At 51.9% G+C, this 19,983-nt stretch overlaps 5 protein-coding genes across 5 annotated transcripts; 2 read left to right on the top strand and 3 right to left on the bottom strand.

The window, feature by feature from the left end:
* Positions 1-322: 322 nt before the first annotated feature.
* J4E79_005808 (uncharacterized protein) lies at positions 323-1,274 on the bottom strand (the record flags this gene model as incomplete). The annotated part of the gene is made up of 2 exons (XM_049354686.1): positions 323-469; positions 564-1,274. The coding sequence occupies 2 exons, from the start codon at positions 1,272-1,274 to the stop codon at positions 323-325; spliced, it is 858 nt and encodes a 285-aa protein (XP_049210809.1).
* Positions 1,275-2,003: 729 nt separating this feature from the next.
* J4E79_005807 (uncharacterized protein) lies at positions 2,004-2,696 on the top strand (the record flags this gene model as incomplete). The annotated part of the gene is made up of 2 exons (XM_049354685.1): positions 2,004-2,313; positions 2,362-2,696. 2 exons carry the CDS (start codon positions 2,004-2,006, stop codon positions 2,694-2,696), a joined length of 645 nt encoding a protein of 214 aa, XP_049210808.1.
* A 204-nt stretch (positions 2,697-2,900) lies between these two features.
* On the bottom strand, positions 2,901-3,671 carry J4E79_005806 (uncharacterized protein; the record flags this gene model as incomplete). The annotated part of the gene is made up of 3 exons (XM_049354684.1): positions 2,901-3,389; positions 3,444-3,582; positions 3,640-3,671. 3 exons carry the CDS (start codon positions 3,669-3,671, stop codon positions 2,901-2,903), a joined length of 660 nt encoding a protein of 219 aa, XP_049210807.1.
* Positions 3,672-7,320: 3,649 nt separating this feature from the next.
* Positions 7,321-16,409, top strand: J4E79_005805 (uncharacterized protein; the record flags this gene model as incomplete). The annotated part of the gene is made up of 3 exons (XM_049354683.1): positions 7,321-11,575; positions 11,623-12,023; positions 12,072-16,409. 3 exons carry the CDS (start codon positions 7,321-7,323, stop codon positions 16,407-16,409), a joined length of 8,994 nt encoding a protein of 2,997 aa, XP_049210806.1.
* A 2,331-nt stretch (positions 16,410-18,740) lies between these two features.
* On the bottom strand, positions 18,741-19,793 carry J4E79_005804 (uncharacterized protein; the record flags this gene model as incomplete). The annotated part of the gene is made up of 1 exon (XM_049354682.1): positions 18,741-19,793. One exon carries the CDS (start codon positions 19,791-19,793, stop codon positions 18,741-18,743), a length of 1,053 nt encoding a protein of 350 aa, XP_049210805.1.
* Positions 19,794-19,983: the final 190 nt, after the last annotated feature.

The following is a 19,983-nucleotide window of genomic DNA, read 5'->3' as shown; positions in this document are numbered from 1 at the left end:
GGCTGCCTCATCCGGCTAAACATCACTTGTGCCACTTTTCTATCTTCTTCAATCTCCTCGAGGACAGATGTCCAATCTATCAAGGTTTGAGAAGATGTCGATGGGAGAAGCCATGTACAAGATGTCAGGATCTTGATGAGGGCGTTAGGATGCATGAAGAGACTTCGATATTGATCAGATGACTACAAGGTTGGTGGCATTGCTTTAATGACTGTCTGAACTAGACATTACTTCCTCCATCACTGTATCTGCGCCCATCGCTGCTGTGCGATGTCATCCTCTACCAGCCGATCAGATATAGATTGGTCCGCACTGAGAGTTATCAAGTGTCCTCTTCCTCGGGCGTCACCACTTTGCCTTCGCCTTCGATCCTCATCTCAGCCAGCATGTCATCGACGCGCTGTCCTCCGCCATCTCTGGTCATATCTTCCGTATCTTCGCTTCTTTCAATCCTCGGTTTGCCCTTGTTCTCCATAGCTTCTTTGTCTTTTTTTCATCTGGACAACAGCCCAAGAGTAAGACATGCTCTTCATCCAATTGCCGGAGCCTCGCTGCCTTGGTACATAGCTGCCGTATTTGTCCTTCGTCTTCCACTTATCCCACAACATATGAAGCAGCCCTTGGGAACCAGGCTCGAGGATTTGTAGGTGTTCAATCTCGTACCATCCGATGAACTTGAATGATCGGCTAGCACGCGGGACAGGCTGAGAGAAGACGGCAATTGGAGAGTAGTCGATGAGAACTCTCTCGTTCTGGCGATTCGATAGCGGCTCAGTGCTGGCAGGCTCCGGTGTTCCACCCCATGAACTCTCCTCATAATCCTCGTCTGCGACTTCGCTGCTCGTTGGTAGCATAACACCTCCGTCCTCACCCGGTTCGTCTAATCGTTGTGTAGGTACTGCGACGGCGATTACTGTTTTAGGCTCGGAAGGAGGTGTGGCTACCGTGAGAAGGTTCAGGTTGCTCTTGACGAATATAACTCCGTCCTCGTCCCACTTCGGGTTCGCGCCGTTGAACAACAGCACCCACGATAGACCGTTCGGGTTGGTCGCGGAGGAATGGAGGGTAGCGTTATGCGCATCTTCGGTGACGGCTCCCTCTCCCCAGAAGTAGTTGTGGATTTCCTGGACCGTGTACAAGTCGTCATCGGATCGCTCCTGTGGCTTCGAGCTGGGCACCACGGATGGTATTGCGACAGGTGTTGGTGGCGCGTCTGATACCGTTGTAGATTTTACCTTCTTCCGAAGGTGTGGCGGTACATAGACGGTCTCCATCTTGTCGTCGCCTTTCGCGATTGGGAGCGGTGTCGAAAGGTTGTGCGACGAATGGGTATCTACGCGTCACATCATGGCCCCACTTCACGAGCCCACGTGGGCACGCGCCTCCTCCTCACTCCTCCCCTTCACCAAAAAGATCAAGTCGAGTTGTCAACTACATGACGTCAATTAACGACGGAGTTCGAGACAATACGGGTGCCTTGTAGCTTCACAGTCTTTTGCTCTGGACGACAGTAAGGTGCTGGTAGTCTGACTATCGCCACGCTACTTGGTCATCACTGAGATATGCTTGAGGAAAAATGATGTAGTTGTCTAGATATGTCCGAATTCAAGGCTTCTTTCTCGTTTCCACCCTTCCCCAAATGATGTGGTGAATGCGAGTTCGATGTGAAAGTGACTGAGGATATCATCATCTAGTAGATAGTAAACTTCGAGCGATTTTGAACCCAGAATTCTACCCTCTCACACAACCGCAATACCAGAACCTCTTTGCAATCAAATAGCATTTCTCTTTACGCTACTAACCATCAAAAGTAGTATACAATGCCCCCACCGCAAACGCAAACGGGCGAGCCGACCAATCTCGCTCACCAGATCTTCACCAAGACCGTCCGCTCACTACACCTAGACCGCCTCGCCCCACCTCGATTCCCTCTCCCCCACCCAATCACCATAACAATTACACCACCTACACCAACCCCCTCTCCCACACCCTCACTCTCCAACATGTCTTGGACCACCATCGAGCTCTCCAATTACCCACCAAAGCTCACCCACCGAGACGTGATCTTACTCTTCCAGGACTTCACGATCTCGCCTGACTTTGCGCTCCCCAACGTCAAGAACCTCGCTTATCCGCTACGCACATTCATCAAGATCACCGGAGAGGGGGAGGCAGAGCGCGCGGTACAAGAGCTGTGTTGGAGCAAGGTGGGCGGTCGCCAGATCAACGTTAGAATGGTTGAGAAGACGGGTCACGAGGAGAAGGACGTCGCTGTTGCGGATGTGGCTGATGAGATGAAGATTGGTATCCTCAGTACGTTGTTACATTGTCACTTCGCTGATACTGAACTAACATAACCAGACACTGCGCGCGTCTACAACCCGCATCTCGCCCTCAAGGTCCTCGAGATCCGCGAGTGCATGCAGGGTACATCGAACTTCGCTTTCCTGCAAGCTCGCGATGTAGTCACGGTGTACAGCGAGCCTGGTGCGCATGTGCAGCCGGTTGATAACAAGGCGAAGTGGGAGCTTGTTATGGCCGGTCGCTCGGAGGGTTGGAACTGGAAGATGAAGGATGGAAGTGGAAGGCTTGCTGCACTGAAGCATCTGCAGGATACGATGGAGAGGCAGGGTGTTATGCGGAAGCTGTGGGGTCAGTGGGAGGGTAGCAGTGCGCTAGACGTTGTCCAGAGGTAGCTTTGGAAATGGAGTGGAACATGAACGAGAATTTGTATATTGATCGCTCGTAAGCTCGGAGATGGCTATGAGAACTCGACAAGGCGAATACTACCACACGAGGCAATTTTCACCGGAATCACTCCAGCGCTGTAGCCAATCGTTGTGTATGAAAGTGTTTCGATGTCTGAGAGTTCCACTTCGTCCCCAAATCTCGGTTCCTGACTATTTTGGTAGCACGATCTTGCTCTTCGCTTGAAGTGCTAAGAATATGTCGACAGAGAACGTCGGATGCTCTCTGGCCATGAGAGCAGCTTCTACAGTTGTTCCCAACCATCTCATGCAGCGGTCAACAATGTACCAGGTGATGACACCGCTCATTGCATCATCGACCGTGATACAGGTTTCGTAGTGTGTGCGGATGATACTGCACAACTGCGTAGAGCCTACCCACGCCTCCTCGAGATTTTGGCGCCAAGTTTCGGTAACATGATCGCACAACGCTGGCGCATCGTACTTGTCAGCGAGGGCGTAAAGCTTGATCGGCGCTAGAAGGTGCTTCTGGAAGTCCTCCTCTGTGGGTTTGTCTTTGGTGTTCCCGCTGAATTTGCACACTGGTCCCAACTTGTGTCCCGTAGTGTAAAAGAACCGCAACATGCGCTCGAAGTGATCGGGATCGTCGTCGTGTATGTCAATGACATTAGCAGTAGCCTCCTGTTACTCGATGTCAGCATTAGCGCCTTGATTGTGACTTAGCAAGCCCTCTACCTTGAACCGGCCGGTAAAAGCTCGCATGAACCACTTGGAGTGCGCTGACAAGATAGCTTTATGCGCGAAGTACTCTTTGGTCTCGCCTTTGTAGATTTGACGGATCTTAATGTCAGAGAGAATGGGATCGTTGAAGAGCCTGCGCAACACAAGAGGTCAGCGTCAGGACCTCTAAATGTGGAATTGTGACACTTACGACATCTCTTCTGGCTGCGAAGGTGGCGCCATACTTAGTACTTGGCATGCGTCTTGGGCTTTGGTCGAGATACAGGAGTGGTAAAGTTATTGGGGACAGAGGTAGAGCTGCTAAACACCAGCGGAGCTAGTCTCGGTTGTTTGCACTTGGAAATCGCGGAAGACTCTGGCGACTAGCAAACATCGGCAGTGGCGTGAGCGGTGAACGTGGCAAGGTGAGAGACAGGAAGGAGCGGCAGCGAGTGAGAGCATGTTGGTGTTTGAAACATAATTGCCAATGAGACAAAGAGGGGAAGAACACAACTAAAGTTCGTAACAAGCATCTCACTTTATCAACCTCGAATAGGTTTTCATGACTATGTTCTCGCGAAGATCAACATATCCTCGTCCGTACCTCTCATATCAAAGATATCTTTCCGACAAAGCGGACAGTCATGAGCCCTCACATACGGTCCGTTGACCTGCTTCGACAGACAGCCTTCACAGAACATGTGGTTGCAGGCGATAAGTCGACGCATGCTCCGCTGTGGCTCGAAACAAATGCAACATTCCGTATCCACCACAGTCGAAAAGATGTCTAAATTGAGAGTCTGCGAGATCGTCGGAGGGCTAATCACCACGTCGGCAACTGGCTCAGTATCATGTAGTCCTTGATTGTTTGGCATGTGCTCGGTGCAATAGTACCGGTCAAGCACATTGCTTTCGTAGAGAGCCCCAATACGCATACATCGATGTGAATTCCCGATAGATTGACCTTGTGGTCTCCCAACGATGGCTTCGCAACGATCTGCATGTGAGTCGCAAAACCATTGCTGGCTTTCGGTGTCAACGCAACTGCCACGTCTCCAGCCATCCTCCGTACACAACGGAAGCCCCATTCGCGTGTCCCCGATGCAGTAGCTGCACAGCCACTCATCTGAGAAGGCGTAGTATATGAGAGCCGGGTTCGGGCAGCCGCGGAGCCGCTCGCAAACGTTGGGCCGGGTACGCATATTTTAGATGATTGGTTTGAAGTATACAAGCCCACCAAGGTAGAATAGGATGTAGCGGAGTGCAAGTATTCCGAAGCGATGACTGACTGACAAACAAAGGGTTTTCGCACAGAATGTCGATAAAGGCAGGGTCCTGAGGCTGAGATCCGACGAAGCAACTCTGGCTGCTGTCGCTGCAGTCTAGCCATTCACTCTTTCCGGACATCATGGCAGACGGTCAGAGCTCCTTTGAAGTTGACAATGTCCCTACAGCAGCGAAGGCGGTCCCGATGTCATGCGTCGTGATTGCTGTGCGGTAGCACTTCCGTAATGTACATGCTAGCGAAAAGTTTCTCTCAGGTTTGAGTGGCAGGCGCGCTCGTGAGGACGTGATGCACCGACCTGCGTTCTCTTAGCGACTGCTTCGTAGTCAATAACCCGTAGAACGCGAACACGATGCCAGTGCTCACGTGTCAAATGCGCGTTAAATTCCACATTGTCCTGTGAAAATATAAAAGACGCGTCAGAGTCAGAGTAATGCCAGCGCATCGCGTCGTGGTGATGGAAATGGACGGCGTAAGAATGTTGGTTCGTGGCTCGACCTGAGCGCGCCCTGCTATGACGTCACCACCTTCCACGTCTTCATGACACTGAGAACGAATCCCTAAGGTGTCAGTAAGTTGAGACCTCCACGTCCTTACATCAATATGAAATCGAATTAACATGATCGATATCAGAGGCTTCGCGAATTAATCACGAGGATACTGGTGATAGTTGCCCAGTAGTGTCGTGGAATGAGTGTATCCAAAAAACAGACTGGTAGGTGTCCGGGTTTGCTGTTGATGAAAGAACATCGAAAAACATGCTGCTTGGATAAGTAGTGTTGGACAACCACTTAGTGAAACGATAAAAAAAAAAGACAGCATGAACGTCTGTGAACGGCAGAGACGAATTTGATCAGTGGATGAATACGTGCATCCGCCAAGTCCAAACTGACAAACACCCGGCAATGAACCCTCAATTACACACCAGCGTAGCAAGAAGTCCAAAAATGCCCCCTTAATCGATCACATATAGGGAAGGAAGAATGAGCCAACCACACGCCTCAGAACCCGCGGTGCTCCTGCTTCTTCGTTGGGTGCTCCCAACCTTGCGAGTGTAGCCCTATCCCCGTGAGCCCATATTGGCTCTTTATCGTATCTGACACTCGTTGTGCTCGACGTGCTTGGCGCATCCAACACAATGCACCTAGCCGCTTGATTGTGTTGCCAGTCTCGCCATTGGTATTCCCTTTTGATCATCTTTCCCGATGCCGCACGAAGATCTTCCCGACAAATAAGCATGCGTGGTGGGTGACAATTATTTTGTGACCAAATAAGCTTGGCAGCATCGACGGGGACAGCTGGGTAGAAAAGGTGCCATGGTGCCGTGGGCTTGTCGGCGACATCCGCTGTTCGTGCCATAAAGACTGAGATGGGCGACTTGGGTACGTGATTGGAGAGTCTGTTGGCGATGAGATTTTGCGCGTCGTGCAGCGAGAATGCATATATATAGGTAAAGCCGGTGGGATCCGTATAGCGGAAGAATTCTGTTGGACGGGGTGGCGGCAAAATTAATGATCGCGTATTGCTTGCACTCCCAGCCGGAGCTACATCATGTATATTTGAATGAGGATTTTGGCTATCCATGTTTTAGCGATGTGATGTGCTATGGTGAAAGAGGTGCAATGTTTCCAAGTTTGATGTACATCGTTCGCTTCTTTCTATTTGGACGCGCTTCCTGCCGGATACCGGGGAATGAGCAGCTGTTGCGAAGGCGCGAGGCCTCGAGGAAGCCGCGTTGAACGCGCAGAAGGTGACATCGATGGACGAGTATCAAGACGAGTTCATCGATAGAGCTGGGACAATTGCGTACGCACAAGGACCTGATCTATCCAGCACAGCTTTCGAAGGGTTCAAAGGTGATGATCCACCGCAAGGATAGCGTCTCTTTGTTCCCGACGCCGTTGCAGTTCGGCCGTAATGCGGGATGAGGTTCCATGATCTGTCGTCCCACGTATGCAGACAGCCGCGGCCGGTCGTGCTTGGCAGGAACGACTGGCTAGATGGGTGGTCGGATTGATTTGGTCGGAAAGCCGTCTGGCCTAACACCACGGAAACACATAGTCATGCCAGTGCAAGTCTGTAGCACGTGAGCGTGACTCAGCGAGCACGCAGATGTGTCGTTGGGTGACAGTCGCGTGGCAGGAGCGTTTAAGCTCCTTCCCGGTACGCGGGTGGGTCTTGGCGATGCAGGGATGATGTGCCGACGAAGCGTGGGAACCTGGAAATCTGACGGCATCAGCACAAGACACCAAGCGAAGCAAATACGGAGCCCCGCAGAGCGTCTGGAGAGAGCCTACATCGAGTTTGCTAGATCGTGATCCTCCTGTTCGCCCTGAATTTTTCGTTAGCCACAGCCGCTACGACGCAGCGACGCGATCCGGGCCTGCCGCTTTGGCCGCTTTCATCTGCCCCGACCGTTAAGTCCGCGCTTTCACCTACGTACACCCTCGCCCTCGATGCAGCAACTCTCGTAGCCCTGCGCCCGCGCTCCCTTCGATTATGTTCCGCCGGCCGACTCTCCCATCACTCAGGCACGTCGCGTGCACTCGCGACCACCTCGTTCGATAATCCTCGACTCGGTCAATGGCATACGGTTGAAGCAGCATCATGGCTCTGCCAACCCTCCAGTTCCTCGCGGGGCTCGTGCTCCTCATATACCTGCTCTCCTTTGTCCTATTCGCCTTTATACGCATCGCCACCGGGGTCTCCATACAGCGCCTGGGCTTACGGGGGCTGCGACGCATTGCCTTCACGCCCAAGGATGGCCTGCGCATCGAGATCCGCGGACTCGGCTTCACCCTTCACCGACCCACATTCGCACAACCCACGGTAGTCAGCATCGTTCTGCACGAGCTAAAGGTCACGGTCGACCTCAAAGCGCTGGGAGAGAAGCCGCGGAAGAAGACGGGATGGGCCCATTGGGCAAACGGCACTACACAAAAGGGCAAGAGCGGCCAGAACACGCCCGAGCCCGTGGCGGAGGACGACGACATGGGCGATGACGAGACACCGCGAAGCCTGACGTGGAAGCGGCTAACAGATGCCAAGGAGAAAATCAAGCGTCTGCACCGGAACATCAACTGGCTCAGGCAGGTCGATGTCGTGGCGCACGCGACCACCCTGGTCGTAGTCGACGTGGGCTCCATCCAGGTCGGCGGCCTCAATCTCGCAGTCGACACACGGCGCAAGACGGTCGATCGCAGTCGCCTCTTCAACCACCACAAGCCCAAGTCCGACGAGGAGCAGTGGCCAGCCGAATGGCTCTTCTCCGCCCGCAGTATCCTCTTCACCCCAGAGGGCAGGGAGTCGACCGAACTACTGGATCACTGTACCCTCAACGTCCACGGCTTCCTCAAGAAAGGCCTCGAGGGTCTGCGCGATGCATCTATTGCGCTCAAATTGGGTCGCCTCCTCATTCCACTCGACGATGTCAAGCTGTGCATGGAAAGGGCCCAGAAGTGTCGTGCGCCCAGCCCTCGCAAGCGTTCTCGGGGCAGTCGGACACACGTATCGCTCAGCGATGTAATGGAAGAGCTGGACGACCCCAACAGCCGCGAAGAAAACCTCGTTCGTACCGTATCCGACTCACGTGAGTTCGCCAGCTCCATCCTCCGCGGTATCCATGAATTCCAGTTCGCGATTGGCTTCCTTGGCCTCACCAAGCAGATCGAAATGGGCCACAGCTCCGAGCCTCCGGTCTACCTTAATCTCTCCATGAAAGAAGTCGGCATGGACCTCCTCCGCCTCGATCCTCGTAGCCCCGCGCATCTCATGTATTTCTCGCCCGACGACATTGCCCACCAGGCTCTTCTTGCTGCCATATCCATATCTGTCGGAATCGACAACAGCGATGGCCATCCCGAACGCCTCCTATACATTCCTATGGCGACCATGACCCTGAACACGACCCTTCCTTCTAAAACTATTCATTTCTCTAATGACAAAGATAGCGCCGAGCGCAATACCAACATACTATTCGCCAACCTGGTCGTCACATCACCATCTCTGGATCTTGACCCCAAGCATCTACCACTACTCCTCGCCATTTTCCACAACTACGAGCTGCACCGCAAACCGCCTGAAACCAGACAACGTAAGCGATATCTGTTTCGCCGGCTCTTGCCCAAAGCAAACATCAAAATATCTATCCATGAGCCTGTCATTAGGGTCACTCTTCCACCGATGGACCCCGACAAGCATGAGGCCGACGAGTTTGATCTACTCATCTCTGCATCTTCCTCAATCTCCTTGGACATGGAATCATCGCACTCTGCAGATGGCGAGTTACATTATGCACTGAGCTCGACATTCCGTATGAACGCACAGCAACTCTACTACCAGACTGCAGCCATCGAGAAGCACAACTTGCTTCTGACCGACTATCTCGAAGTCAAGGTCCAGATGAGTGCGGCTCCCGACCCAGTTGTGGAGGTCTGGGGCACCGCACAAACGTTCTCTCTCTACATGGTTCGGCCTGAAATCAGTGAAGGACTGCGGCAGATCGTCACACAGATGTCAAAGGACATGGGCCGTCGGCGTAGCCCTCCCAGAAAGAAGGGCGTCAATGTACTCCGGAGACTACCGGCCTGGATGACATACGTACATCTCCAAGGATCGGACTTCAACGTGGACGTCGCTGGAATAGATCCTGATGTATCTAAACAAAGTCGAGGAGTTGCTCTGCATTTGGAATCTTGGACCGCCGAATACAAAACTGGACGGGAAGAAGACATAGATCTAAGACCTGCAAGACGGCGCGCACCAAGTAGAAGCATCAATCGCGAGGAGCATCTGCTTAGATCACCACCTCCATCTTCGCCGAAGTCACCGAAAGGAACATTGAACGGCCCAACCGATGGTAGACGTCTTGCGTTACATTTCTACGGGCTGGAAGGCTTGGTCATCGAGGGCGACGAGCAATCGGAACAAGAACCAACGTTGTCGCTGCCCCGTATGGAGATTGCTCTACACACGCTCTCCGATAAACAGGGCCCGATATTTCACGTGCACTCTTACAGCCAAAACCTCTTTTTGCGTTATTCGCTCTATCGTCATTTTGCCTTGTGCATGGCAATGCAGGTCCTGCAAAGGTCTTTTGATTGGGGTGCGGGCAAGACCAAGGCTCCAGAGCCAAGCTCGTCCAGCTCGCCACGGCATCTGTCGGTACCGTCGTTGGGTGAGGATGTCGTTGACCCACCTAGTGCAGCCGGTAACGAGATCGTGACGATCGATGTCAAATCTCACTTTTTCCAGATCAAAGCTGACATGCCCGGAGATCCACCTCTCATGCTTCAGATCTATGGACTTGAGGCGGGAAAGCATCGCTGGGCCAGTCCCTTCCTCCGGGCACGTCTAGTGCGATTATTTGCCGAGAACCCTGCCATCAAACGCGCTTGGAGTCGAATCGTCAGTGTCAAATCTTTGCGATTGGATTATCGCCAGTCCAAGCTCAGGTACGGTCACACAGTAACGAACGAAAAGTCTTTCGATATCGCGACGGACGCGATAAGAATTGCTGTGCCTCATCAACTCGTCATGCACAAAATCTTTGACAATGTCGCGAACGTCGCGAAGACTGCCAAGCAAGTGCATCATCGCTTTAAGACTGGAACCAATGAGTACGTACTGGACAAAGAGGCCGAAGGCCCCAAAATCGTACCAAAGATATCGCTCCGAAGCCGCGCTGTCCTCTTCGAGTTGGAAGACAACGCCTTTGAATGGAAGCTCGGAACCATCTACCGTATCGGACTCATGGAGCAGAAGCAGAGACTTGCTCGTGAACACGCCTTTGATCTGAAAGTGCGGAAACTACAACAGCAAGACGAACAACGAGGCGGTACACGGTACCGCGCAAGATCAGCACATGATCCTCGGGGCCGGAACAAGATCAAGAAGAGGGACAAAGAGCTGAGGTTCCACCGACGCACGAAGAGCGCGGACTCGAGCGGACATAGCTCACCAGAACGGGGACGTTCAGATCATCCTATGCGGTATAACAAGGATGGTTTTAGCGGTCTTAGTGGGTCATATGAAACATCGGTACAGGACGCGCGCGTGAAGCTTAATCGCCTCAACGCTCAGACGTGGAAAAAGCGTATCGATTTCGCAATGGCAACTCAGAATCGATCCATGAACGACATCCGCTCGACATTCTGGGGCTTAGACGAACTGCCGGATGACATTGAGCAGAAGGAAACCATTCTTGCTGTCTCGCAACGCCCAGCCCTGATGGCGCTGGCTGTCAGCGACCTGGAGATTGTCATTGACAAGCCCTCGTTCCCCATTTCGGAGTACCCACGCTTCCTGCACCGTGTCGGCAAAGGTATGCCATTTGATACGCAGTACGCTCTTTTGATCCCCATGCACGTTCAAATACAGATGGGAGAAGCCAAGATCCACCTTCGCGATTATCCGCTACCGCTATTGCACTTCCCGGCTATCGGCAGTATACAGTCGTCCCGACTACCGAGCGTCTTGATGAAGACAGACTTCGTGATAGCAGAAGAGTTCAGGGACGTTGAATCTTCTCGCGTCAGCCGAGTTGTTGTCGTACCACAGGAGCGGAACTCTGCAGGCGAGCTCACACGTGGATACGCGGTGGACGTTCGTCGGACTGTGGCGCCTGTGAAGACATACTCTGACATGGCGATCGATATCAACTCAGCATACCCGACAAGGATTACTTGGGGCACGTCATATCAGCCGGCAATCCAGGATATGATGCAAATCATTGAGAATTTTACAAAGCCAGCTGTAGACCCCTCGGAGAGGGTTGGATTCTGGGACAAGATTAGGTTGACTTTCCACTCGCGCATCAACGTGTCGTGGAAGGGCGATGGCGACGTCCATCTGATTCTCAAAGGTAAGACACAACACATCCTGTATAATCACTCTACTAACGGAATGCAGGTTCACGCGATCCGTACATGGTCACAGGTCACGGTGCGGGCTTTGTCATGTGCTGGCAAAACGACGTGCAACTTAGCATTGCTGAGGACGAAGACCCTAAAAACTTCATGATCGTCAAGAGCGGAAGCTACGTGCTCGCCATTCCGGATCTCAATCACTTTGCTCGTCACGACGCGGAGACTGAAGCTGTGGCCCGTCCAGATACTGCATCGAGCATGTCTAGTCGTAGGCAGAGAGCCGTCTTCAAGAAAACAGTAATGAAATTGAACGGCAATGTGCGCTGGGTTGCCGGACTGGTATTTGAGCGCAACCTGGACGACGGCGGCCGTTCCTTCAACTTCATACCCCACTACAATGTCACCCTCAAGAATCCAAAGTATGCGAAAGCATCCAATGGAAAGGTAATCAACCCGTCTCTTGAATTTGAAGCTCTTGCTGACATCGTGCAGGAATATGACGCTTTCCGAGGCTTCCGCAGTCACCACATCCACATGTCTATCGCTATCGCTGCTCCATACGATCGAGAATGGTCTGTCGCCAACTTAGAACCATCAAAGACCTACAACAGTGTGCATCTCTCACCACGCTTCTTCACACACTTCTACAGCTGGTGGTCGATGTTCTCCGGTGCCATGTCATTGCCCGTACGCCAGGGTAAGCTGTGGCCAGGAGTAGAGAAGTCTAGCAAGAAATTCGGGCGGCACCTTGCAACCATCAAGTACAACCTCTTGCTATCGCCTCTGTACATGAGCCATATCTACAAGCACAAAGATGCGGAAGACTATGGTGCAGGCGTTGTGGCCGCCACTGGACTGAAGGCCCGTCTCGACAGTTTCATGTTCGATCTCCATCAGCGCCGCGAAGAATTCCGAACTTTGGTCCAAGCGCCTGAAGGCCAACAAAACAGCAGGCAAAACAAGACGACTGGTATGCGCATCAACCAAGTACAGCTTGACCTCATCCGGACAGACATCCGAGCGGTGTCTGCAAGCATTGCAGGAACAGGCTCTGAAGATGTTGATAACGCCACCGCGGATGATCTCGCTAGCTACAACCAGGAGTATCTAACAGCCGACTTGTCGAAGTTTACGATTCCCGACAACGACCTAGGCTGGGTCGATATGGACGACTTCATTGAACTTGGCTGGATCTTGCCGTCACGCCGGCATCCGGAAACACAGATTCTCCCGCTAGCATTCGCGCCACGATTTACGTACTTCCGTCAAACCGATCATGCCAACAACATTTCGGGCGACAAACATCGCAAGAGCGCATTCGGTAACGAGCCGACTCATCATTGTGTCATTTCGGCAAGGAATGACCCACGTCGGGTACAATGTCAATTGATTGAGCAACGGATTGAACGTGTGAAAGAGCAGGTTGCTCTTAACCAGCATGCAATCAACGACCAAGAATTAAAAGTCGTTCGTGAGACGTCAGACATGCAACAAGAGTCGCAACGCCGTCTTGAGGCTCTGCGTAATCATTCCCAGTTCCTTCAACGGAAACTAGAATTCCTCTCTACGATGCATGCTAGTCTGCTGGAGCGGCTAGAAACTGCCGCGTCTTCACCAGACAACACTGTCGCAGAGCCTGATACCGACACAGAAGATGAGTATTTTGAAGCAGACGAAGCTCAAAATGCTATCGACCCTGAACACAAGCACGCCGATGCGCCTCCTAACCCTATCACGGACTTCACTAATGACTTCAACAACCGATTCATCATTCACAACATCCACCTGAAGTGGGGCAACTCCCTACGGAACATCATACTCCGCTACATACACCAAGTCAGTCAACGTCGAGGATTCGTCTACTACATGTCACGAAGGGCAGTAAAGTTCATACTCGATGTTGTTGAAGAGCAGAATAAGTCTCGTGGACCATCTACATCTGGACCTGACGAAACACCCATGGCTGGCGACAACGAGGCCGGACTGAATATTGACGAAACAATCGAGCAGTTGCTTCGCGACGGCAGGAATTTTGTCGACGCTGATGAGGAAGACGCTAAAAGCAAGAGCACCAACGGTGCATCCAACGGTGCTGGTGACTCTTCACATGCGAATCCGACAAAAGCGGATGAAGATGTCGCGGACGATTACGTCTCTCAGAACTCGTATCTCGTACGTTTGATTGCACCGCAGATCCAATTGCAGAGCGAGAAAGACACCAAGTCTGCGGTACTTGTCACGGCCAAAGGCATGCAACTCAAGGTTCTACAAATCATGGACAAGGACCGTGTCATGGACGAGGTCTCGGGTCTCGTTCAACGAAGGTTCATCGCAGCTATGGACAGCTTGCAAATCTTCGTCACCAACTCAAAGACCTTTAGCAGTCCGGAGGATATCCACATGTACTCCGGAAGCATGTACGGAACGCCAGCTGGCTCAGCGTGGCCACCATGGGTACCTTTCGAGGTCATGTTCGAGTTCCATAGCAATCCATTCGGCTTCCAGCGGGTGGTACAGCGAACTTCAGCCAGTATGCGCTACGACAAGCACAACGCGCTGCGCCTGAAGTACAACGACGATGTCTCGGCTGCCGACTCTGCCACATCTGCTGACAACATGGAGAGCCGTATTGACCATCTATGGGTGGACTTCCCACACGTGCGGGCCCTGTGCGATTCCAGGCAGTACTATGCGATGTACGTCATCGTATTAGATCTTTTGCTGTACCACGAGCCTTTGGAAAAGACGCGTAATGAGCGACTTGAGAAGATCATGCTTGCTTCCGACTTCACCGATCTCGCAGGAGCTCCAAAGCTAGTCATGGGTCTTCAAGAGCGTATCCAGCAATTAGAAGAGATCAAAAATGTCTTCCAGATCAACGAGAAATACCTGGACAAGCAAGGTTGGGAAGACAGGATTGAAGTTGAGAAAGACTTGGCTGTCTACGAGGACGAGCTCTTCTTCGTCATGAAGGCGATCACGACCGCACAACGCAAGCAAGACGATCGTGCTCAAGCAAGAGATTCAACTGGCCTTTTGCGGATGTATGTCTCTGCATCAGACATCGTTTGGCATCTGCTTCGCGAAGGCGCAGAGTCACTAGCAGAATTCCAACTGAAGAACGTCGCATTCGACCGCACAGACAACAACGATGGATCCAACTCGAACTCTTTGGAGATTGAGCAAGTGCGAGGTCTGAACTTGCTACCTAACGCTCTATACCCAGAGATGATTTCACCTTTCCTTGAGCAAGATCAGACTCTTCCGGAAAACGCCAAATGCCTCAAGGTGTACTTTGTGGCGCTTGAGTCGATCGCTGGTATCCCTGTCGTAGAGCACTTTGAAGTTGAGTTGTATCCACTAAAGGTGCAGTTGGAGTACCAGATCGGCAAGAAGCTGTTGCAATATGTCTTCCCTACGTACGGTGACAGCAAGACCGCGAACTCGTCGCCCTTCTTACTCAAGCACACTCTGCCGACTCAGGAGGAAGAAGATGCGGAGACCGATAGCATTATTTCTGGAGCGACAAGTATGAGCGCCTCGCTTTCAGCTGATGACGCCGCTGTGGAGGCGCTCAAACAACGACTTACGCCTACACTTCAGCTGCCCGATCCAGTACAAAAGTCTGACGCAAAGAGGAAGAGCTTGGTTAAGCGCCCAAGCGCTCACTATTTCCGTTTCTTCAAAGACAACAACCCTTCTCGTAGTGGTACAGAGCTTCGTCGCACTCTACACCCGAGCTCCGCATTGGTGGTGCCTACATTGGGAAACAGCTCCAATACCTCCACAAGACCAAGCTCCGTCCGGTCAAGTACTACCAACTCAAGCCAGACTCTGAACGAGTCTGATCGAACTGCAAAACGCTTTGCACTCTACCGCACCGGCACCAATCTGGCGGAGAAGAAAACGAATAAGAAGGAAGCCAGAAGTGATGATCTGACTGAGATGATGAGTCGTGCGAGCGAGTACATGACAGTCGCTTACTTCAAGATTCCGTCCATGGTACTATGTCTTTCCTACAAGGGCAAGAGCACACGCAACTTTGAAGATGTCCATGACCTGGTCTTCAGGATGCCCACAATAGAGTACCGCAACAAGACATGGTCTAACCTAGACCTCGTCACGCAACTCAAGAAAGACGTCTTGAGAGCGCTCCTCTCGCACGCCGGTACAATCGTCGGCAACAAGATCTCGCACCACCGGCCTTCAGCCAAAGCACAATCACGTCTCCGACAGCTCGCCAACAGCAGCACGATGCTCAACACCTCTCCCGATCTTTCAGGCACCGATTCGAATTCCATGCGCGACCACTCACCCGGTGGCTCCGACCTCTCAGCCGAAGACCGTATGCCCCGCCGTTCTTTCGCATCCGGCCGCCAAGGTAGTCTCATCAGCACCGTCTCGGAAGAAGGCTCGTCTCTCCAATCCTCAAAACCACCTTCAACTTCCAATCAAGCACGCTCAACACACGGTTCCATCATGGGTGGCTTGAATCATCACAGCAACGGACTAGGCCCCGAAGACGTCGACGACGGTCGCGCCTTTGCTGATGAGCTGTCAAGAGTAGACAACACGGAGCCAGTACATGCGAATCTCATTCATAGCTTGAGTAAACATATCGCTGGAGTTAGCGCACCTTTCGCCGGACACATGCGAGGCAGAGCGGGTAGTGGAGCGGCCAGCATGCGAGCTGCGAGTGTGGCCACTGGTATTAGTGGCGTCAGTGGTATGAGTGGACGGGAAGGCAGCGTCATGGAAGAAGACACCGATGGTCCGAAGACGAAGAAAGCGAAGGCTCTGGGCAAGAAGTTGCTTGGTAGGGGGAACTAGAAGCTTCCCTAACATCACTCTTTTCCTTTTTTGTTCTGCATCATCATCATTAGCATTACTTGGCGTTCCTTTGTTCTCATTTGTAAATACTGGGTTTTAGACGGTGTTGTAGCAGGAAGAGCCCTTTCTTTGTTTTGTCTTTGTATCATAGCGTTGCGAGAACTCGGTGTCCTGGAGGTGTTGAAGTAGATAGTTTCCTGTAAACTCTGTCGTGGAGTCCTAGTATTAAGTCAAATCAAGCTTACAGTTCCATCTTCCTGTCCTTTGAGATTTTGTACCTGCCAAGATTGTGATGTTCTCAATGGCAATCTCTGTTCGTGAACTCGCGAACAGTGTTACCCATGTCTTGCTGAGTGGCGTAGCTGACGCGACGTGAGGACGCGACAGGTTCGCGTTTGGCGGGGCTGGTCGGTGCGCGTGGGAAACGTCATTGCGGCACCAAGTATTGCCAGCCTGAGGTCGCGACTTCCGCATCTTCTTCCGGCCATCATCTCCGTGATAGATGGCGACGCTGGCACATCTAAGTCGTGCGCTTTTTCACTCGACTTCAGTCACTCACGGCTACATTTTCATCTACGCTTTCATCCCTCTCGCTTGGTATACATCTGCGTTTGATGTTGGAGTCAAAAGAGAGTATGACAGCGATCAGGCGTCTTCGACAAGCACGCAGATTCGGATTTCCATGGTTGTTTCGTCTTGTCAATGACTGACCCCGAAGGTTCTCAGCAATGTTTCGAGATTCTGGAGTTGATCGTTCCCGCCCGGGGGCTTCGAAGACACTGGGATGCAGACCCTAACGCGAAGCCAGGGTTAGCAGTCCACCATTTTTCTTGACATCGTCTTTGCCACACAACCATCAGTGAGGGTATCACTTACATATGTAGGCAACTACTCCCTAGGCTGCGCCATCCGTCTGTTCTGCAATTGGAGTAAGCTGCATCCATTCAATGGCTTCAATCATCGCCAAACGTCAGATTCGCCATGGGTACGGCATTGAAGCCGCCACCCTGACCATTCGACTACCCAGTACCTATAATCCATACGACCGATATCTGCGCTACCTTTGTGTGCACGGCCATCAATGCGCAATTCACGCTGTGTTGCTGGTCCACACCGTTGGACAGTGCATTCATGGTGCTCCCTTTACCGATATATACAATGCCTAGCCCCATTAGATCTCACGATCATAGTTCGCCTCAGTCTCCGGTTCAATCTCTCAACTCCGTCAAGAACTGAAGCGAATGTTAACTAGGGTCTTCGACAGCATATCGAAAATCAAAATTATCGACCGCTCCAATGTCGACTTCTCCATTTTTTTCGACCTTGCCAACCGAAGTCCGCGATATCATCTACGACTACCTCTGGAGCGATACGAAGTGCTTTATCCAGCGGTACGATACCAAAGACTACAAAGTAGCCTATGATAGAAGGCAAGACTCGGTCGAAGCACCAGCCGCTTACGGTAAAGCCCCATGGCTTCTTACCAACAAGCAAATGATGCGCGAAGGCATCCGACAGCTACACCAGAAGTCAACGTGGCACCTGGATAACCGAATATCAGATACACATCCCCAAAGCTATATCTTAGACGCCATCACTCCATCAGAGTGCCACACGCACGAGATCTTCATCCAGTGCGACTGGCCGATGATCTTCGATGACGTAAAACGAGTCTACCGGCTCAGCGAAGTAGTACGGGCTGAGATCAATAGAAGCGCCGCGACGGCTAATTCCTCGACTCCGCTAGACACTGTTTGCATCAAACTCGTCCGCCCAACCAATGAACGACTAGCTGCCAACAGCGCGGCAGACTTTACCTTTAACCTCTCTGGCCTCGAAATTTTATCTAGCCACACTGAGCTTCGTCGTCTCCAGGTTCACCTCGTTGGCGTTGTTGATGATACTAAAATGCTTGTGTGGTATTGGAGTTTGCGAGGGGAGACCGACAGCGCAAATAAAGCTAGGCGTCTGGAAGATCATTACTTAGATGCTTGGAAGAAGGAACTCTCTCGTGCGGCTGAGCTGGTAATTCCCGGGGGCAAGCGGAGTGGATATATGAGGGAATACACACAAGGACACGGGCGTTGTCTGGAGTGGGTTTGGACGTTTGAGAAACCAAAGTCAAACCACTGAGCTTAGTAGATGGCGAGGAGAACACGTGCAAGTTTTCGAGCAGAACATACACAGTGTAGTTTATACATTTCGAGGGACTCAAATAGGACAACTTGTAGGATTCTAAGCACACAGGAACAAGATCTGTCGCAGATAAGAAAACGCTTGATGTTGAGATCTAAGCATCTCTTAACATAGAAATGATATTGGGCTAGCCACCTAATTATTCGCAGGCTGACCCTTCAGAACGTCCTTGACGATGTCGCTCAACTTTACTTTCCCTTCAGCAACCTCATCAACCGAGTCCCGCACCTCTTCCCACTCCTCATTCCTGACTTTCCCCAATTCTTCCTTAGCGAATACCCCGATAGCAGCCCATACGCCCTCCAAGTCTCGCGCATCCCGCTGCATAAACTTCCTCACCTCTTCTGGCGCATCATCTTTGAGATACTTTCGCACGAGCCTTGTCATCTTCCCTCCTGGCTTGCCATCGTATACATCTTCATGCTCGTAGCACCTATAGATGAGCTTTCGAATCAATTGGGCCAGAGATTCGACATCTTCTTCCTCTGCCCGAGCCTTGCGTTCAAGCCCATCTGGAGAGTTCGTAGGATCATGGATGCAGCTCTTCGCAAATCCTACGAGACTGATTTTAGGGCGTTTAGCAATGGTAACCTCGCCATTCTTCTTTTCTTCGTTGGGAAAGCTGATAAGAATGTCCTCCGCTAAAACACTGCCATGTGTGATAGTCGGTTTACATTCGCGGTGTAGGAAGTAGATTGTCTCATAGAGCTGCGTAATGATGAGCCAGAGTAGGCATTTTGGAAGCTTATCCCTAGTATCGAAGACGAAGAATCCTTCAAGATCACTAGAAACTGGTGAGCTTGCCATGACCAGCCAACCTGGTTCCCCTTGGGCCATAGCTTCCATGTCGTAGTGGTCAACTACTTCAATGCAGTGCTCACCGCCGCTGCGAGAATACGATTGGCGGTGTATCTCTTGGAGAATGCGTAATTCGGAATGCATCGTAGGCTGGGTAGAGCCTTCTCCGGGAATCTTTACTGCAACGACGCGCCTAGGGAGTGCATCGATGACTGAATCCTCTGGTACGCCCTTAGCCAGACTGGAACGCGCATCATCAATGTCGGAGGTGGGGACACACAGGCTAACACAGCAGCTGTCATAGAGGGAAGTAGCTTGGCGAAGCCAGGTGTATTTTTCGGGCATCTGTGGCCTCTTTTCTGCCAAAGCATCTTCTGTCGCCGCAGACATGTGTCGTTGATCGGTATGGTAGACCTGCGTTTCTCGGACTTTATTGAAACCCAAAATACGATGGGAATTCTTTGTCGCTACTGAAGTAGTGCTTTCAGCGAGTGGTAAGATTAGTCGGCCCCAAGACAAGATATCTTTTAATAAGCTCCGGGTCGGAAGTTTGCGGCTTTGCTCGTGAGAGCACAAACCT

Source organism: Alternaria viburni (assembly GCF_023758015.1).
Source record: "Alternaria viburni strain BMP 2772 chromosome Unknown scaffold_11, whole genome shotgun sequence".
Classification (NCBI taxonomy): domain Eukaryota; kingdom Fungi; phylum Ascomycota; class Dothideomycetes; order Pleosporales; family Pleosporaceae; genus Alternaria; species Alternaria viburni.
The sequence above is the reverse complement of the archived record's forward strand: the minus strand, read 5'-3'. Positions and strand labels throughout refer to the sequence as shown.